Below are 20,462 nucleotides of genomic sequence, written 5' to 3'. Positions count from 1 at the left end.
TACAAGCGATTCAAACAGCCACCCATTAGGCAAAAGGGCATCAAATTATAGTTAGGTTTTGTAAAGAACCACTCCCGATGGACACCCATAATTTCTCATGAATAATTTAGCTATCAATTTCAATGCAAGTCTACTCAAAGGATAGACCAAAAACTTTTCCTTCAGGACTGAAGACCTCTGGGTAAATCTCTCAAGCCCTAATGCAGAAAGGTAATTCTCAAACCAGTGACACCACTCTCACGGATCCTCCTCAATTTGATGAGCCATTAACTGTAATGGGAAACCATCCCCAGACAGGCAGAAGATTGGCATCAGTAGTGCCCTTTCATTGAAGCCTGATGTTCCACATCAGAACAACAAGGATTAAGGAAGTCATTAACACATAAGGATAAGCCCATATACAGCTGGCTCCATATGGAATGAGGCATTGAAGCAAACACCTTTTGTCTCCAGTAGTTTGGATTTGAAATCAAATTATAAGAATGAGTCAAAAGTACAAAATTAACATTGTGTTTTGACAGACAGAGAACAGACAAAAAAAAAGCCCAACTTCTTATGAAGATTTGTCCGAATTACTCTCAACTCAACGTTCTTGAAAATAGTGGCCACAAAAATCCAACCATAGCTTTTCAACTAGTGAAGGGTGAGAAAACATGTAATGATAACGATTTTCTCGGCGGAGCGTTTTCCAGGGGATTTTCAGAGATTTTACAGTAGATTGGTGCTGACAACGTCCCTATCAGGCAAGTCAGGAGACAGTCAGCAACAGAGTACAGAACTAGTGTTACAAAGTACATAGCAGCAAAAACTCAAACTAACTTCTTACAACTGAAAGCCTTGTGCTGGTGGTTGTTCCCTTTTGAGTTCTAAACGAGATCAGGTCCATACAGATTTTATTTACTGTAAAAAGTGATAACTGCAAGACAGACAGGGTACTCCAACATCACCTGATTACTGAATAGAACATTTCAAAAGGAAAAGAATACACAGCTAAACAGAATTAAACTGTGCTTTTACATTGACAGAACAACAGAACAAATAAAACATTGTAGTATTGAAGTAGTCTGGGTACCAGTCTGTTTAGCCATTGTTCCACTCCGGCATGCTAAACATCTTTGGCATATGTCACGGAGTGGAATGTTAGCTAAAACAGACATTACCCAGGCTAGTATTAAAGTAAAACTGTCAACCAAACTATCCCAGTATGTAGGTTACTCTACTAGCTCCTGGTTGCCTGGTTACTGGTCAGACAGGAAGTAGTCATCAGCCAGGGTCTCAGCAGCAGTCAGTCTTCCAACACACACCAGCAGCTTAGACAGCAGGGCCTGGAGTTTGGCCTCCTGGCAAAGAGGACAACATCATTTTAGCACTGTGTGATTGTCTTTCAATGGAAAGCGTGTTACAAATGACATGTATTATTCTCAATTACACATGGTAGACCTGCAGTTTGGGAGCAAAAATAAAATGCATTCTAAATGTATTAAAGCATGAAAAGGCTATCAGGGCTACTGACCAGTTTCACCCCGCTGATATCCAGGGCCAGTCTTCTTCCACTATCCAGATCACCGTTGAACCCTTGGGCATGCAACTGCAAACAGAGAGTTATTGATGCCACAAAATAATGGTATGGACCCAACTGCTTACTGAGTGCTTATTTTTAATAAGTCTATTGTTCACATCTTCTAGAGTTTCTCCCGATCAATATTCAACGTTATCAATTAACTTTTGAAAATGCTTTCTCCTGTATGACATGTCAAAAGCTTCTCCCGAAACCCCTTAAAAACACATACAACTGTATCCACTCTGTCCCAAAGCTGCTTGACGATGGGCTGTAGAACCCTCCATCTTATTTTACACAGAGACCTGGGCTGATCTACGGAGAGGGCAACATGAAGGTGTTCTACCCAGAACAGCAGGCAGCCGTAGGAGTACAAGTCACAGGCTGGAGTAGGAGGTGTGCCTTGGGCCTGGCGGAGCTCTGGGGCCACCAGGCTGATAGAGCCGGTCACCATCCCACTGTCCATTGCCCTCTGCACCTGGAATCAACATCAAACCATGAAACAACCATACATGGCAATCATTCAGACAGGTGTAAAATAAACCATGGTGCATGAGATACAGTGTATTTAAAATGGAGGGGGGAATAACTTTTTTTTGTTTGACGAGAGAGGTGTGTGGTATGTTAGGGTTGAGGACAGGGTACTCACAGGAGTCTTTGTGAAGTCGTAGTCTCCCACCATGCCTTGGTGTCGGTGGAGGACGAACACGTTGTTGGGGTTGAGGGAGGCATGGGTGATGCCTGCAGCATGGAGGGCCTGGAGCCCCCTGGCCACTCCTCTCATCACCTTCACACTCTCCTGATGGGAGAGACGGGACAGTAGGTCAATGTGCTATACTATCACAAAACAAGGGCACGTGAATAGGGTTCCAAAATTGCCAGATTTTCAAGAAAACTCGGTTAGAAGATTCCCGGAATCAGAAGGAAAGTCCAGGAATCCTCAAACCGGGATTTCTGGAAACCTGGGAAATTTTGGGAAAGTTAACAGAATTTTGTAACCCTAACCATAAAATATGGAGAAGGTAGCAGAGAAAACTCACTGTGGCAGTTAGGGGTTTGGCAGCCTGAACAGCCCAGAGACTTCCATTGGGGAAGTATGGCACCATCACATAGGCAAGAGGGTCTGACTGAAAGAGAAGGGTTCGTACTAAAACATACATCATGACAAATGGAGAACACAGACCTCTTTAAAAGGCTCTGCATGGTCAATCCGACATCTGAAGTGGCCATACAGCATTTACTGTGATGCAGCCTCCACAAGACATCAGGGCTTTCATGATTCTTGCGCTTAGCAGAGCTATTGTGAAGGAAGTTATCAAGGAAGTGAGTTTGTGTTTATACAGGACGTACCGCCCCCACCTACCGTCAACCAATCATGTCAATGCGGAGCTATAGTTCCACCCCCCCCCCCACCCTCAATCTATACAAAATACCCCATAATGACAAAGCAAAAACAGGTTTAGACATTTTTGCAAATGTATTAAAAATAAAGAACTGAAATATAACATTTACATAAGTATTTAGACCCTTTACTCAGTACTTTGTTGAATAACCTTTGGCAGTGATTACAGCCTTGAGTCTTCTAGGGTATGACGCTACAAGCTTGGCACACCTGTATTTGGGGAGTTTCTCCCATTCTTCTCTCAAGATCCTCTCAAGCTCTGTCAGGTTGGATGGGGAGCGTCGCTGCACAGCTATTTACAGGTCTCTCCAGAGATGTTCAATCGGGTTCAAGTCCGGGCTCTGGCTGGGCCACTCAAGGACATTCACAGACTTGTCCCGAAGCCATTCCTGCATTGTCTTGGCTGTGTGCTTAGGGTCGTTGTCCTGTTGGAAGGTGAACCTTCGCCCCAGTCTGACGTCCTTAGTGCTCTGGAGCAGGTTTTCATCAAGGATCTCTCTGTACTTTGCTCCGTTAATCTTTCCCGCGATCCTGACTAGTCTCCCAGTCCCTGCCGCTGAAAAACATCCCCACAGCATGCTGATGCCACCACCATGCTTCACCGTAGGGATGGTGCCAGGTTTCGTCCAGACGTGACGCTTGGCATTCAGGCCAAAAAGTTTAATCTTTGTTTCGTCACACACATACATATAGACACTCACTCTACACACATACATGGATGTTGTATTGTAAATATGTGATAGTGGAGTAGTGGCCTGAGGGAACACACTAAATGTATTGGGTAAAGTGTTATGAAATATAATGTCATGTAATATTTTAAATTGTATATAACTGCCTTAATGTTGCAGGACCCCAGGAAGAATGGGGATCCTTAATAAATACAAATACAAATCAGACCAGAGAATCTTGTTTCTCATGGTCTGAGAGTCCTTTAGGTGCCTTTTGGCAAACTCCAAGCGGGCTGTCACATGCCTTTTACTGAGGAGTGGCTTCCGTCTGGCCACTCTACCATAAAAGCCTGATTGGTGGAGTGCTGCAGAGATGGGTGTCCTTCTGGAAGGTTCTCCCATCTCCACAGAGGAACTCTAGAGCTCTGTCAGAAGACCATCGGGTTCTTGGTCACCTCCCTGACCAAGGCCCTTCTCCCCCGATTGCTCAGTTTGCACGGGCGGCCAGCTCTAGGAAGAGTCTTTGTTGTTCCAAACTTCTTCCATTTAAGAATGATGGAGGCCACTGAGTTCTTGGGGACCTTCACTGCTGCAGAAATTTGTTGGTACCCTTCCCCAGATCTGTGCCTCGACACAATCCTGTCTCGGAGCGCTACGGACAATTCCTTCGACCTCATGGCTTGGTTTTTGCTCTGACATGTCCTGTCAACAGGTGTGTGCCTTTCCAAATCATGTCCAATCAATTGAATTTACCACAGGTGGACTCCAATCAAGTTGTAGAAATGTCAAGGATGATCAATGGAAACAGGCTGAACCATAGCAAAGGTCTGAATGCTTATGTAACAACGTTTTCTTTTCTTTTTTTGCTTTGTCATTATGGGGAATTGTGTGTAAATTGCTGAGGATTTTTATTTATTTAATCAATTTTAGAATACGGCTGTAATGTAACAAAATGTGGAAAATGTAAAGGGGTCTGAATACTTTCCGAATGCACTGTATATGAAGCTTAGGTTACTGGGTCGAGACAGAGATGCTGAGTGAGCAGTACCTTGCCAAAGAACAGTGCCAGAAGAGGGAGTATTCCAGTGTCAGGCTGACTCTCCCTCTGCGTTCTGGTTCGGTGAAACTGGGTGGTTCTCTCCAGCACTCTGGCCTCTGCCTCCTCATTTACAGTGTAACCCTGAAAGGGAAACCAGACAAACCACCAATAAGGATAACAACTAAACCTCAGTCAAAAGAGCAGGGTCTCTTTCAGTTGGAACTAAATGTGATCAAACGTCTTTAAAAACAGGAGCAGTAATACAGGAACATGTTCAAAAAGAACATTCATTTGGTTTCAAAATGTTGGCTCACATTTGGGCCTGACAGAGAGTTTCACATATACACTATGTTTTTTTAACCTGTAAGGTTTCCTCCCAAATGGCACCATATTTCCTATATAGTGCACAACTTTTGACCAGAGCTCTATGGGCCTCTGGTCAAAAGTAGTGCACTATATAGACAATAGGGTGCTATTTGGGACGCAACCCTAAAAAGGTGTGTGAGAAAGGGGTTACCTTGAGTATGACCCTCTGTCCCTGGAACTCAGTACAGACCAGAGGCCTGCGTCCACTCAGCTCCCTCATGGGCTCAGCATCAAACATGTCCCTGTCCAGACTCTTAAACACCAGTCCTCCAGAGCTCTGCACACACACCCCTTTACTGTCACACACTAGTATAAATGGTTGTTGTCATCATACGCACGTCTGTGAAAGATGTAGGTGCCGGGCTAATAATAATACATGTGTGAAAATAACATAGTAATTAGGAACACACTGAAATAATAATACTGGACACCTTCACAGATTTACACTAGGGGATACTACTGCAGCACAATGGGACCATATGGTCTTCTACAGAGGTATAGTTGGAGCAGTCAGGACACCGGCTGTAGCTCACCATGTAGCTGTGGATGTCTGCCTCAGGGAAGAGCTGGGGGAGCTCAGGAAAGCAGCCTTCAGCCAGAGCACTGAGCTTCATCTACAAGACAAACATGACACAGCTATTAGGGAGGGGTTGAACTGATTTAATGAGAAGTGTGGAAGTGTTCCCAGACTTAGTTGGAACACATACAGTTGAAGTCGGAAGTTTACATACACTTAGGTTGTAGTCATTAAAACTTGTTTTTCAACCACTCCACACATTTCTTGTTAACAAACTATAGTTTTGGTAAGTCGGTTAGTACATGACAAGTAATTTTTCCAACAATTGTTTACACACAGATTATTTCACTTATAATTCACTGTATCACAATTCCAGTGGGTCAGAAGTTTACATACACTAAGTTGACTGTGCCTTTAAAAAGCTTGGAAAATTCCAGAAAATGACATCATTTTAGTCAGTTGGAGGTGTACCTGTGGATGTATTTCAAGGCCTACCTTCAAACTCAGTGCCTCTTTGCTTGACATCATGGGAAAATCAAAAGAAATCAGCCAAGACCTCAGAAAAGAAATTGTAGACCTCCACAAGTCTGGATCATCCTTGGGAGCAATTTCCAAACGCCTGAAGGTACCACATTCATCTGTACAAACAATAGTACGCAAGTATAAACACCATGGGACCACGCAGCCGTCATACCGCTCAGGAAGGAGACGCGTTCTGTCTCCTAGAGATGAATGTACTTTGGTGCGAAAAGTGCAAATAAATCCCAGAACAACAGCAAAGGACCTTGTGAAGATGCTGGAGGAAACAGGTATCTACAGTAAAACTAGTCCTATATTGACATAACCTGAAAGGCCGCTCAGCAAGGAAGAAGCCACTGCTCCAAAACCGCCATAAAAAAGCCAGACTAGTTTGCAACTGCACAAGGGGACAAACATCGTACTTTTTGGAGAAATGTCCTCTGGTCTGATGAAACAAAAATAGAACTGTTTGGCCATAATGATCATCGTTATGTTTGGAGGAAAAAGGAGGTTGCTTGCAAGCCGAAGAACACCATCCCAACCGTGAAGCACAGGGGTGGCAGCATCATGCTCTGGGGGTGCTTTGCTGCAGGAGGGACTGGTGCACTTCACACAATAGATGGCATCATGAGGAAGAAAAATTATGTGGATTTATTGAAGCAACATCTCAAGACATCAGTCAGGAATTTAAAGCTTAGTCGCAAATGGGTCTTCCAAATGGACAATGACCGCAAGCATACTTCCAAAGTTGTGGCAAAATGGCTTAAGGACAACAAAGTCAAGGTATTGGAGTGGCCATTACAAAGCCCTGACCTCAATCCTATAGAAAATCTGTGGGCAGAACTGAAAAAGCGTGTGCGAGCAAGGAGGACCACAACCCTGACTCAGTTACACCAGCTCTGTCAGGAGGAATGGGCCAAAATTCACCCAACTTATTGTGGGAAGCTTGTGGAAGGCTACCTGAATCGTTTGACCCAAGTTAAACAATTTAAAGGCAATGCTACCAAATACTAATTGACTATATGTAAACTTCTGACCCACTGGGAATGTGACGAAATAAATAAAAGATTCTCTCTACTATTATTCTGACATTTCACATTCTTAAAATAAAGTGGTGATCCTAACTGACCCAAGACAGGGAATATTTACTTGGATTAAATGTCAGAAATTGTGAAAAACTGAGTTTAAATGTATTTGGCTAAGGTGTACAGTGGGGAAAAAAAGTATTTAGTCAGCCACCAATTGTGCAAGTTCTCCCACTTAAAAAGATGAGAGAGGCCTGTAATTTTCATCATAGGTACACGTCAACTATGACAGACAAAATGAGAAAAGAAAATCAAGAAAATCACATTGTAGGATTTTTTATGAATTTATTTGCAAATTATGGTGGAAAATAAGTATTTGGTCAATAACAAAAGTTTCTCAATACTTTGTTATATACCCTTTGTTGGCAATGACACAGGTCAAACGATTTCTGTAAGTCTTCACAAGGTTTTCACACACTGTTGCTGGTATTTTGTCCCATTCCTCCATGCAGATCTCCTCTAGAGCAGTGATGTTTTGGGGCTGTCGCTGGGCAACACGGACTTTCAACTCCCTCCAAAGATTTTCTATGGGGTTGAGATCTGGAGACTGGCTAGGCCACTCCAGGACCTTGAAATGCTTCTTACGAAGCCACTCCTTCGTTGCCCGGGCGGTGTGTTTGGGATCATTGTCATGCTGAAAGACCCAGCCACGTTTCATCTTCAATGCCCTTGCTGGTGGAAGGAGGTTTTCACTCAAAATCTCACGATACATGGCCCCATTCATTCTTTCCTTTACACGGATCAGTCGTCCTAGTCCCTTTGCAGAAAAACAGCCCCAAAGCATGATGTTTCCACCCCCATGCTTCACAGTAGGTATGGTGTTCTTTGGATGCAACTCATCATTCTTTGTCCTCCAAACACGACAAGTTTAGTTTTTACCAAAAAGTTATATTTTGGTTTCATCTGACCATATGACATTCTCCCAATCCTCTTCTGGATCATCCAAATGCACTCTAGCAAACTTCAGACGGGCCTGGACATGTACTGGCTTAAGCAAGGGGACACGTCTGGCACTGCAGGATTTGAGTCCCTGGCGGCGTAGTGTGTTACTGATGGTAGGCTTTGTTACTTTGGTCCCAGCTCTCTGCAGGTCATTCACTAGTTCTTCCCCGTGAGGTTCTGGGATTTTTGCTCACCGTTCTTGTGATCATTTTGACCCCACGGGGTGAGATCTTGCGTGGAGCCCCAGATCGAGGGAGATTATCAGTGGTCTTGTATGTCTTCCATTTCCTAATAATTGCTCCCACAGTTGATTTCTTCAAACCAAGCTGCTTACCTATTGCAGATTCAGTCTTCCCAGCCTGGTGCAGGTCTACAATTTTGTTTCTGGTGTCCTTTGACAGCTCTTTGGTCTTGGCCATAGTGGAGTTTGGAGTGTGACTGTTTGAGGTTGTGGACAGGTGTCTTTTATACTGATAACAAGTTCAAACAGGTGCCATTAATACAGGTAACGAGTGGAGGACAGAGGAGGCTCTTAAAGAAGAAGTTACAGGTCTGTGAGAGCCAGAAATCTTGCTTGTTTGTAGGTGACCAAATACTTATTTTCCACCATAATTTGCAAATAAATTCATAAAAAATCCTACAATGTGATTTTCTGGATTTTTTTTCTTCTCATTTTGTCTGTCATAGTTAACGTGTACCTATGATGAAAATTACAGGCCTCTCTCATCTTTTTAAGTGGGAGAACTTGCACAGTTGGTGGCTGACTAAATACTTTTTTCCCCCACTGTATGTAAACTTCCTACTTCAACTGTAATTAAAATGACAGAACATATCAATGATAGAATTAGAATGATAGAACAATGTTGGAACATGTAACGTACATATTCTTTTCTTTCTTGACTGATTTCCTGGAAAAGAGTGTTTCTGGTCTCAGCGATCTCTTCCTTCTTCTTCAGAATCTCTGTTAGGTCAATATCTTCAGCCTGAGAGAGGAGAAACCATTAATAACCTCCATTTCCTATAATCCTTCTACTCTATTCACAGGAAATCATTCGGCCATTATAACTATACAAATTGAGCACATGAGCTGGGTATCCTCCGCAGACAAACCAGCGGTTCTGTGACTGTGTTCCAAATAGCATCCTATAGGCTTGGCTGGTATACCGTATACTGGGGTATTTGGAAATAGCCACGGAATGGTTTTTCAATACCGTTGAAACTATTTTTGGGGGAAGTTGAGTCCAGCTGTGTATTGACAGGGGTCGCGTTATATATATTGAGAGTCAGTGTTTTTTCGCTTCAATAGAGTGATCAGGGGCGTGCAACTATAGTTTTCCTTCACAGAAAATACATTAGTGCAACACATTCGGCAGAAAATGGCTTAATTTACAACAGAAGTGCAACACTATTTTGCTGGCAGCCACACAAGTAAATGAGCTTACAATTAAAAAGCAAAGCCTTTTTTGTTGTTGCAAAAAATGATGCATGGCCATCATATTTCTAATCTTTATCATAGAAAGAATGTAGCCAGATAAACGTCCTAATGTTTTGCTTGAAGTTAATCTTGCATTTTACTGGAGAAACGTGGTCTGGCTACACTGAGAAAAGTACCTGAGAAACGTAGCTAGACATCAGTCAGAGTGCTGTCTGCTGATACAATGCCCGTTGGTGAATTCTCATCCCAGTGGAGAAGTGCAACTGAAGAACGAAATTAGTTTGATGCTGAGCAGAAATTACATTAAAAAGGATTTTAGATCTGCGTTTACAAGATGCAGTAAGATATTTCTTGTTGTTTTTTTCCTGTGTGAAAAGCATAGAATTCTGCATTAGGGTGACCCCTTAGTTTTACTTGCTAGTTATCTAAGTAAATGGCTGAATTAATAAGGCAATGGGGCATCATATTGTGTTAGCTTTTTGCCGTGTTTGAGAAGTCAAAGCCCTTGCAGCTTGATTTCCTTGCGTTTTTTTCTCCTCCCCTATCTTCTCCAAGCAGAGCAGGCAGGCCTGTTGCCCTAGCAACCAAACTCCACACAGACAGTGTGTACACAGTACTGTTCTTCCTTCAGACAAGCATGCGTCAAAACTTTGTTCATTTGCACAATGTCTCTTGCTCACATTCACTTGGAAATGTACAAACTCACCAAAAATGACATTCGATAGCTTCTACCTATAAATGTATAACTTTATGAGCTGGATTGCCTGTCTTTGCAATTCGTTTATTTTCGTTTGCGCTCGTTAGCATATATAGCTAGCAGCCTCCATGGAAATTCGCTATTACTTGTGCTAATTTTGTTAGCATTCTGGTAATAGACGTCCAATTGGCTTTTTCTGCGTTTTTGGCACCCCCTTGTGTCCTAAATACCGTAAATCCCGGTGTTAGAGAAGGACGTTATGAAAATCTGGATACCTCCCAATCCTAGCACACTATTCCCAATCTAGTGCACTTAATTTTGACCAGAGCCACATTTTTTGTCATTTAGCAGACGCTCTTATCCAGAGCAACTTACAGTTAGTGAGTGCATACATTTTCATACTGGCCCCCCGTGGGAATCGAACCCACAACCCTGGCGTTGCAAACGCCATGCTCTACCAACTGAGCTACACGGGACCATCTCTGCCTCTCACCTCCTCCAGACTGGCCTCCTCCACCTGTCTCCACCTCAGCTGAGACCTCAGGCTGCGGATACGTTTCTTCACAGAGAACAGAGAGTCTGGAGTCGGGCTAGCATTCAGCCACTGTAGCATCTCACCCTTAAACTGAATACAACACAAACTGAATACAACATCCTTGATAAATGAGAAAACATGAGTTCGAACGTGATAAGAGCACAACTCCAGACTGCTAGTGTTCTGATACAGCAGCAAGAGTAGATATATGGTTAGGACAAAACAGCAAGATCCACTCAGATTAGGGTTGGGCAAAATTAAGGGAAACTTTCCCCAAATTCCTAGTTTTCCAGAAATCCTGGTTGGATGATTCTGGATTTCCTGCTTATTCCCTCTCAATTCTGAGAATCATCCAATATTGATTTCTGGAAAATCTGGGATTTAAACACTTTAAACACCTAAAACAATTCCCTCACCTTTGTGTTCAGCAGATACTTCTCCATAATGTCACTCAGCAGACTTTGCTCACTCTGGATGTGCTGCATGACTTTGTGGAAAGCATTGGTCTCATGGTTCTGCTCCTGTTGAGTAAACAACAGAGTAAACGACAACACGATGATGAGCTAGTAGTTTTGAACAGTCATCCAACTCGGAATTCCAAGTTGGAAACTAACAGCTTTCTAAAAGCTCCAACTTTCCAACCTGAAGATCACCGACGTCATGTTTTGACCTCGTCCAGTTGTCTTTGAAGCACCATAAGACTCACTGACATGTAGGGGTGGACAGATGAAATATGGTCACTTATCAAATGTAGTGCACTATAAAAAGGGAAAAGGGTGCCATTTGGGACGCGGCCAAACTCACCCCGACTGACAGGGAAGAGTCCATCTCCTTGGCCACGTTGATCTCTGCCTGCTTCAGCAGCTCATTCACTCCGTCCACTATGTCATTCACACTCACCACGGTCTTAGCAGACAGGCAGAAAAACTGAAGGGACATTGGAGGATTAGGATTTCCTGGACAAGCCCAATCCTTAACTATAAAGCACTTCAATGGAGAAACTCAATTGAACATGTTTCTTAGTCCACGACTAGGCTTAATCTGTGTAAAGTTGCATACCCAGGAAGAACAGGAAGACCGCTTGAGAAGTATTACATGTCAAATAATTTTCTGTGGGCATATCTTCAATCACTTTTGTAAAAATAAACAGTTTCCCATACCCACCCTTAAAAATACACACAAAAGCTTGGGAGAAATAAACCCAAACTCTGTTTTTTTAAGGTTCTTCATCCTGTTCACCCAAACCAAAGCGGTACCGGGTCATTCTGTACCTTGCCAACGTTCTCCGACCAGGTGCACAGGGCCTTGAGGGCCTTGTCCGTCCCATCTCTGACAGAGCTGGTGAGACGACTCCTCTGAGTCCTCCACTGGTAGTACTGCTCAAAGGCCTGCTCTCCAACATCCTCCTCCATAGAGACTGGACCAAACACTGCAGTCAGGGAAGAGCTCACCTCCTGTAACACAGACACGTGGGTAACAACAGCTTGATTATAGCATGAGTCCCAAATAATACCCTATATAGTGCACTACTTTTGACCAGAGCATGGTCAAAAATTGTGCACTGTAGGGAATAGGGTGCCATTTGGGGCACATTCTTAGATGTTAATGCAGCAGAGCATGTTCAGCTGATAGCCTTGATATAACCCCAATCCAAATATTTTGAATGTTGAATGAAAAAGTATTCAGATGACAGCATCAGAGTTTTCATCTTCAGTACCTCCAGTTTGTCCATGCGTTGTCTGACTGGCAAACACTTAGCCTCCTGAAGGAAGGACTCCACCGCGGCAGCCAGAACACCTCGCACCTTATTCCGGTTGTCTATCAGATCCCCAAGCTGCTCCTGCAAAATGGACGCCAAAACATGGTCATTTCACTGATGAGAAACTGTATTCTGATCTGAAGAGATGTGTCATTGGTTGTGTCCCAAATGGCACCCTATTCCAGATTTAGTGCACTACTTCCGACCAGACCACTATGGGCCCTGGTCAAAAGTAGTGCACTAAATAGGGAATAGGGTGCCATTTGGGACGGATCCTTTAACAGCAGGATGCAGACTGACCGTCTGACAGGCCTTGAGTTTCTCCTGAGCCAGGCTGTAGTCTCTCCATGCCGACTCGAGCTTCTCCATGGCAACCGGAGCAGAGATGCTGTTGTTTATGACAATGTTGATAGACTCCGTAAGGCTGTCACTATCCGTGTTACCTGGGTTTCTCTCTCTGTCCAGTAGAAATGAAACCACAATAATGAAATCAAAAGAAAGTAAGGGTAGCTCAATGTGAAAAGTTGAATTATAAAAAAAGAAAGTTAAATAAAACATTTAATTACTTCATTTTCGTTATTGTATCATCAAAACATTCCTATTCGAGAGGTGTGGCAAAAAGTCAGAAAATGGCATTGAATCATCCGGTTGCATCCCAAATGGCACCTCATTCCCATATAGTGCACTACTTTTGACCAGAGTGCACTATATAGGGCGCCATTTGCAACCATCGCAGTACCTTAATCCTCTCAGAGAATCGACTCTCTCAGCCAGTCGACAGAACTGTTCCGCCACCACTGAGTCCAGGAGCTTATCCACTTGATTCTCCTTCTTCTTTAACTCTCCCCTTATAGCCTAAAATACAGGGAGAAGCATACAAAACACCACAGTAGAACAAAGACACACACAGTAGCACAAATCAAATAGTATTTGTCCCATGCTTTGGAAACAACAGGTGTAGACTGACAGTGAAATGCTTACTTACGGATCCTTTTCCAACAATACAGAGTTAAAGAAACATTAATTTTAATTTTAAATAAAACATTGAAATGGTGACACGAGGAATAAATCCACAAGACACTGGATACATTGTTTATGCCGCTAATGAGGACACATTATCTACCTTCACATTCCTTCAGTCTTTCATAACATTCATGCTAGGGCCCGGCTTCCCCATAGCGATGGAACTTAGCCTTACAAGTGTTTACAAGTGTTTTAACGATGCATCTTTCCTGCAACGGCCGCAGACGTTACATGCGTTTCCCAAAACACCACGCAGAACGAGTGCGTTGGAGCATGTGTTGATACTGATAGGATCGAAAGAAAGGCTGCTCTCTGCCCAATGGTTGAATCAACATTGTTTCTACATCATTTCAACCCAAAGAAAAATCTATGTGAAGAAGTTGAATAAACATGGAAATTAGATTAGATTTCCAAAAAGTCATCAATGTAAGTCATCAATGTCTTTTTTTCAAACATTTAACCTAAATCCAATGACATGGTGACATTTGTTGTGGATTTCATGTTGAATTCACGGTTAGTTGACAACTCAACCAAATGTAAATCAAAACTAGACTTTGAACTGACGTCTCTGCCCAGTGGGTGATCAGCTATTCTCCATTCAAATCTTACCTTAACAGAATTATTCTACAATCCTGATGATAGATCAGCTCTTAGAGATATTATCACCTAATGGCTGCAAATATTGAGGTGGCTTATTCCATAACTCAATCGCAGATTCATTTGGCGCATCATTGCGCACGTTGTTACACATTAAATATATTGAGGCAAAAATGAAAGACCATGTAGCCTACAAACAGAACTCAATTGACTGAACATTACGTTTATTTCAATATATGATTGAAATTTATCAGCTTACTGCATTTATTTTAATGCAGTCATCTCGGTTTTCATTTTAAGCATATTTTTATCTTTCGCTTGTTCAATTGCAAAGACATTGGCAACTTTGTATTTGTAGTCAACTTCGTTCCCAAGTTATCAGCGGTCACAGAGAGACAGATAAACTGCTTGATTATGTGTTTAGTGGAGATCTTCTGTATATAAAGTGACGGGGAAGGGCAAAGAATAATCTAACCACGCAATTAGCTGGTCTGAGGCAGTCGAAAATAAAGTGAGTTTTCAAGTGCAACTTTACTAACAATGGTTTTGGGAAACAGCTCAGAGATTTAACAATGTTCCTAAGAAGGTTCTAACGATCAACTTAGCATTAAGATGCTTTTGGGAAACCGGGCCCATGTCTATCCCCTTAAAACCTCATTCCTGCATTACCATGTCCCTTCCACACTTACGACCCTGCCAACAACAAAAAACATAGTTGAGCACAAAGTCAAACATTTGCATTATATACTGAACAAAAATATAAACGCAACATGTAAAGTGTTGGTCCCATGTTTCATGAGTTGAAATAAAAAGATCCCAGAAATTTTCCATACACACAAAAAGCTTATTTCTCTCAGATTCTGTGCACAAATTTGTTTACGTCGCTGTTAGTGAGCATTTCTCGTTTGCCAAGATAATCCATCCACCTGACAGGTGTGGCATATCAAGAAGCGGATTAAACAGCATGATCATTATACAGGTGCACCTTGTGCTGGGGACAATAAAAGGCCACTCTAAAATGTGCAGTTTTGTCACACAACACAATGCCACAGATGTCTCAAGTATTGGGGGAGTGTGCAATTGGCATGCTGACTGCATGAAAGTCCACCAGAGCTGTTGCCAGAGAATGTAATGTTCATTTCTCTACCATAAGCCGCCTCCAACGTCGTTTTAGAGAATTTGGCAGTACGTCCAACCGGCCTCACAACCACAGACCTCGTGTAACCATGCCAGCCCAGGACCTCCACATCCGGCTTCCTCACCTGATGAAACTGTGGGTTTGCACAACCGAAGAATTTCTGCACTAACTGTCAGAAACAGTCTCAGGGAAGCTCATATGCGTGCTCGTCATCCTCACAAGGGTCTCGACCTGACCAGTTCGGTGTCGTAACCGACTTCAGTGGGCAAATGCTCACCTTCGATGGCCACTGGCATGCTGGAGAAGTGTGCTCTTCACGGATTAATCCAGGTTTCAACTGTACCGGGCACATGGTGTCGTGTGAGTGAGCGGTTTGCTGATATCAACATTGTGAACAGAGTGCCCATTGTGGCAGGCATAAGCTACGGACAACGAACACAATTGCATTTTATCTATGGCAATTTGAAGACACAGAGATACCGTGACGAGATCCTGAGGCCCATTGTCGTGCCATTCATCTGCCGCCATCACCTCATGTTTCAGCATGATAATGCACGGCCCCATGTTGCAAGGATCTGTACACAATTCCTGGAAGCTAAAAATGTCCCAGTTCTTCCATGGCCTCATACTTACCAGACATGTCACCCATTGAGCATGTGTGGGATGATCTGGATCAACGTGTACGACAGCGTGTTCTAGTTCCCGCCAATATCCAGCAACTTCGCACAGCCATTGAAGAGGAGTGGGACAACATTCCACAGGCCACAATCAACAGCCTGATCAACTCTATGCGAAGGAGCTGTGTCGTGCTGCATGAGGCAAATGGTGGTCACACCAGATACTGACTGGTTTTCTGATCCACCACACCCCTACCTTTTTTTAAAGGTATCTGTTACCAACAAATGCATATCTGTATTTCCAGTCATGTGAAATCCATAGATTAGGTGTGCTGAGGGTTGAACGTTGACTCGTTAATGTGCTGTGGTGAGGGTTGAACGTTGACTCAATGTACTGTGGTGAGGGTTGAACGTTGACTCGTTAATGTGCTGTGGTGAGGGTTGAACGTTGACTCGTTAATGTGCTGTGGTGAGGTTTGAATGTGAGCAGGTGCTCAGGGCCCATTGACTAGTAGACATCTGCTCCCTACGACACCAGTCTCACCTGCACTTCCTGTTTGGCATCTTGCAGGTGTTTCTCCAGCTGCTCTGATTGGTTCTGGAGTGTGTTCCTCTCTGCCTTCCATCTCTCTGCCTCTTTGGCATAATTCACGGTCTCCTCTTTCAACTTCTGAAATTACGACAACACAAGACGATACTCATACATAACCAATGTCCTGGAAAGCTTGCCGTGTGTATGTGTGTGTGAGTGTATGTCTCTCCAACCTGGAGCTCTGAGAGGCTGTCTCTCAGCTGGTCCTCCCTGCGCTGGTTGTTCTGTTGCTGGGCATCTCGTTCTGCCGTCAGCCTCTGGTTGTCCTCCACCAGCTCCTGGTCCTTCTTCTTCACTAGGTTGGCAGCATGCTGGGCTGTGGCCTTGCTCTTCTCCCTGAGCAGGAGGTAAAACACAAGGCTGCTCCACCCTGTTCCCTATATAAAGGACTACTTTTGCCCACATGGGCCCTGGTCAAAGGTAGTGCTCTATTTAGGGAATAGGATATAGGAAATGGGGTGCCATTTTGGACCCCATGTCCTATACTGTATATGGGTAATATGGCTCTGGTCAAAGGTAATGCAGTATATAGGTAATAGGATACCATTTGGGATGCAGACAGTCAGAGGATGAAAACCCCAGTTAGTGATCACTAATACAAACAACCCCAATAACTTGTTGCAACCCCTACATCTATAAATAGTCTTTATATAAACTTGCTGCAAAAGTAACAAGGTGGCTATGTAACTGTATTCATGTTTCTCCTCACACATTCTATTGTATCAGCTGGCTCACACAAACACACCATGTTGATTATATTGTATTGGCTACATTCTCAGTTTAAACTATCAACAGCCTAAACAGAAGAGTCAATCCCCACTCCAGCAGCTTATCATGTTAAACCCCCAAAGCTACTTCCCGCCACCAATACCATTCACACCACAGGATTACTCATTTAAAGTGAAAAGTCTGGAAGCACGGGCCCCTGCTAGCACACCTGATTCAACTACTCACGAAGCCCTTGGCCTTCATTAGTTGAATCAGCAGTGCTAGTGCTGGGATGGAACAAAACATTTCCAGTCCTGGGGATCCCAGAGGAACAGCTCGAAAACACAGTCCTAGACAGACCGGTGTCTTACATCATTATCCCAGGAGGAACAGACAGACAGGTGTCTTACATCATTATCCCAAGAAAAACAGACAGACAGGTGTCTTACATCATTATCCCAGGAGGAACAGACAGACAGGTGTCTTACATCATTATCCCAGGAGGAACAGACAGACAGGTGTCTTACTTCATTGACAGGGGCCTCTGGTCGGGGAAAGCAGGCCGTAGTCTGGGCATGCAGACTGGAGAGCCAGGCATGTCCCCGTCCCCCTGGGGGCCAGCCCAGTCCAACACCCGCTGAGGCCACAGGCAAGGGGACTCCTGCAGGGCCCGCACAGACATGGGGCTCTCACGGTTACTCCCCGGGAGGGTGAACTTGGCAAACTTCATCTTCAAAACCTAAAAGAGCATTTTATTGTCCGTTTTCAAAATGTGCCTTGAGTCATAAAAACTCCTTACAGGACATAAAAACAGACATCTAGAGGGTTGAGGACCTCTTCGCCGATGTCCAGGTTCCCCTGAAAAGCCTGGACCAGGATGGTCCCGTCGAAGCAGACAGACTTCTTCTGGATGCGCACCTTCTTCCCATAGATCAGATTCTGAAGGAAGGCCTTTCCCTAAAGAGCACAACACGACAATACACATTTTGTGAGCAGAAGGACTGTATTCAAAATACATCAGAATGTGTCAGCCCATTCACACATACGTGACACCAAATACTGAACACTAACCCTTGAGATAAGAAACCTACTTTGCGAGGGGGACCTGGCATATTTCCACATAGACATTAATGACAGTGCATGGAGAGGAACAGAGTAGGCCAAGTCTTACCTGCTGGAAATCTGCTGAGTCTTGGTCACTGGACACATAGAAGCCCCAGAACTTGTACTTCTTGGCCAGACAAGGTGCCTGTAGATCCTCTGGCAGCTCCACCAGAGCTGACCGACTGACAAACTCTGTGTTCCCATAGTCAATGTAGGACACGTGAAACTGGACACAAGACGGAGATCGGAATGTCATAGGTGGCGTCCCAAATGACATCCTATTCCATATATAGTCTACTACCTTGGACCAGGGCCCATAGGGATTTGGTCAAAAGTAGTGCCCTATAGGGAATAGGGTACCATTCGGAAACATGTTTCTTTTAAAGTTGCATACACAATCACACCAGTCAGCACCACAGCCTCCTCAAGTCAGTCAGCACCACAGCCTCCTCACGTCAGTCAGCACCACAGCCTCCTCACGTCAGTCAGCACCACAGCCTCCTCACGTCAGTCAGCACCACAGCCTCCTCACGTCAGTCAGCACCACAGCCTCCTCACGTCAGTCAGCACAACTGTCTCCTCACGTCAGTCAGCACCACAGCCTCCTCATGTCAGTCCGCACCACAGTCTTCTCACATCGGTCAGCACAACAGTCTCCTGACATCAGTCAGCACAACAGCCTGCAGTGCTAAGGCCTGGGGGGTTACACGCCAGCTGCAATTCCAAATCAGTCTAAATCTACTACCTGTCCAACCACTTAACTTCCAAACCAGGATCTCATCAGCACAGCCTCAGGTGGATACAGACAGATCATGTTTGATGTGTCAGAATGAAGGTATGAACCACAATGATACATTCTGATAAGCCCCCTCACATCATGTACTGTAGGCTTTTCCAGACAGCGAGAGGATCAGCACGTCCCAAATGACCCATAGGGCTCTGGTCAAAAGTAGTGTACTATATAGGGAATAAGGTGCCATGTGGGAAGCATCCAGACACTCATTGACTCACATCCTCAGTCTGCTGCAGGACCTTGCACCTGTACCAACAGCTATCCTCAGAGAAGACTGTCCCATAAATCTAGATGGAATCACAAGATAGATGCAATGTATAAATCCAATGCTAATGGTCTCACTCTTCTCCATCTCTCCATGTTTAGCGTCTACCTTCCTTTACCTTCTGAGGATTGGGACTTCCAAGTAACCTTTGGGCTGTTGGGCATTTGTCTGCCAAGGCATTGTTCATTTTTTCAATGGCTTGATATTCATTGACATTCTACAACACAAAACAAAGAGCTATGTGGGTATACTGTATATACATTTCTTGGCTGTTCGTGTAAATCAAATCAATCAATCAACAGGTGAAATGTTCAACCAAAGTTCTAATTACTTCAACAGTGAGATGTGCCACGTGTAGCTTAACTACCTGTGCCCAAAACGTGATGGCATCCAAAACGTGGGTAACACCAACAAGCTCCACTACAATTAAATGAAATCAGTATTAATACGGGATGGATATGTTTCATAATTAAGTGGATAGTTATAGAAATATGTAGAGGACAAAAATACTCACTATTCTCACGGTCCATCGTGCATTGCTCCATGTTTATAGGTTGATTGGCTGTGACGTACAAAACATAACATGATCATGCGCTAGCATGCATGGCTACGCTAGGCCAAACTGAAATCTATCGATTTATAAATTCATGTTTCTGGATAATTTTTTTCTTCTAAAAAACAGATGTTGTCCATGAAGTTACCGTGGAAACAGACAAAAATATAATTTAATTTACAGTAGGCCTACCGAATCATCTCACCTGTTTGGATCTTGATATTTGTCTTCAGAAAATGAAAAACGTACGCACGTTGAGGAAATTCATGTTGAGGTCAAGCGGTTTATGCAAAAACGGGCGCGCGCGTGAAGGGAAACTTTTTCTGTAATACTCTACAGTGGGTCTCTTAGCAGGTGTAAATAATGTGTACTACACATTTAAACAATAATGCACGAGGTGGTGTGGTATATGGCCAATATAACATGGCTATGGGCTGTTCTTAAACCCGACGCAACGCGGAGTGCCTGGCTACAGCCCTTAGCCGTGGTATATTAACCATTTTCCACAAATCCCAGAGGTGCCTTATTACTATTATAAACTTTATAATAG

At 43.7% G+C, this 20,462-nt stretch overlaps 1 protein-coding gene across 1 annotated transcript; it reads right to left on the bottom strand.

Moving 5' to 3' along the window:
* Positions 1–876: 876 nt before the first annotated feature.
* On the bottom strand, positions 877–20,227 carry LOC121558175 (serine/threonine-protein kinase 31). Its single transcript, XM_041871667.2, has 26 exons — positions 20,118–20,227; positions 19,874–19,921; positions 19,727–19,779; positions 19,478–19,576; positions 19,313–19,381; positions 18,369–18,527; positions 18,032–18,154; positions 17,725–17,936; positions 16,663–16,825; positions 16,442–16,567; positions 13,262–13,377; positions 12,823–12,979; positions 12,481–12,603; positions 12,035–12,217; positions 11,568–11,690; positions 11,180–11,284; positions 10,722–10,853; positions 8,978–9,079; positions 5,567–5,647; positions 5,185–5,310; positions 4,677–4,808; positions 2,599–2,685; positions 2,208–2,357; positions 1,905–2,036; positions 1,514–1,588; positions 877–1,340 (listed from the first exon to the last, which is right to left on the bottom strand). Exons 2-26 carry the CDS (start codon positions 19,902–19,904, stop codon positions 1,239–1,241), a joined length of 2,961 nt encoding a protein of 986 aa, XP_041727601.1. The 5' UTR covers positions 19,905–19,921; positions 20,118–20,227; the 3' UTR covers positions 877–1,238.
* Between the last annotated feature and the right edge of the window lie 235 nt (positions 20,228–20,462).

This window comes from Coregonus clupeaformis, unplaced genomic scaffold (genome assembly GCF_020615455.1).
Source record: "Coregonus clupeaformis isolate EN_2021a unplaced genomic scaffold, ASM2061545v1 scaf0228, whole genome shotgun sequence".
Taxonomy (NCBI): Eukaryota; Metazoa; Chordata; class Actinopteri; order Salmoniformes; family Salmonidae; genus Coregonus; species Coregonus clupeaformis.
This window is presented reverse-complemented; position numbering and strand designations above follow the sequence as displayed.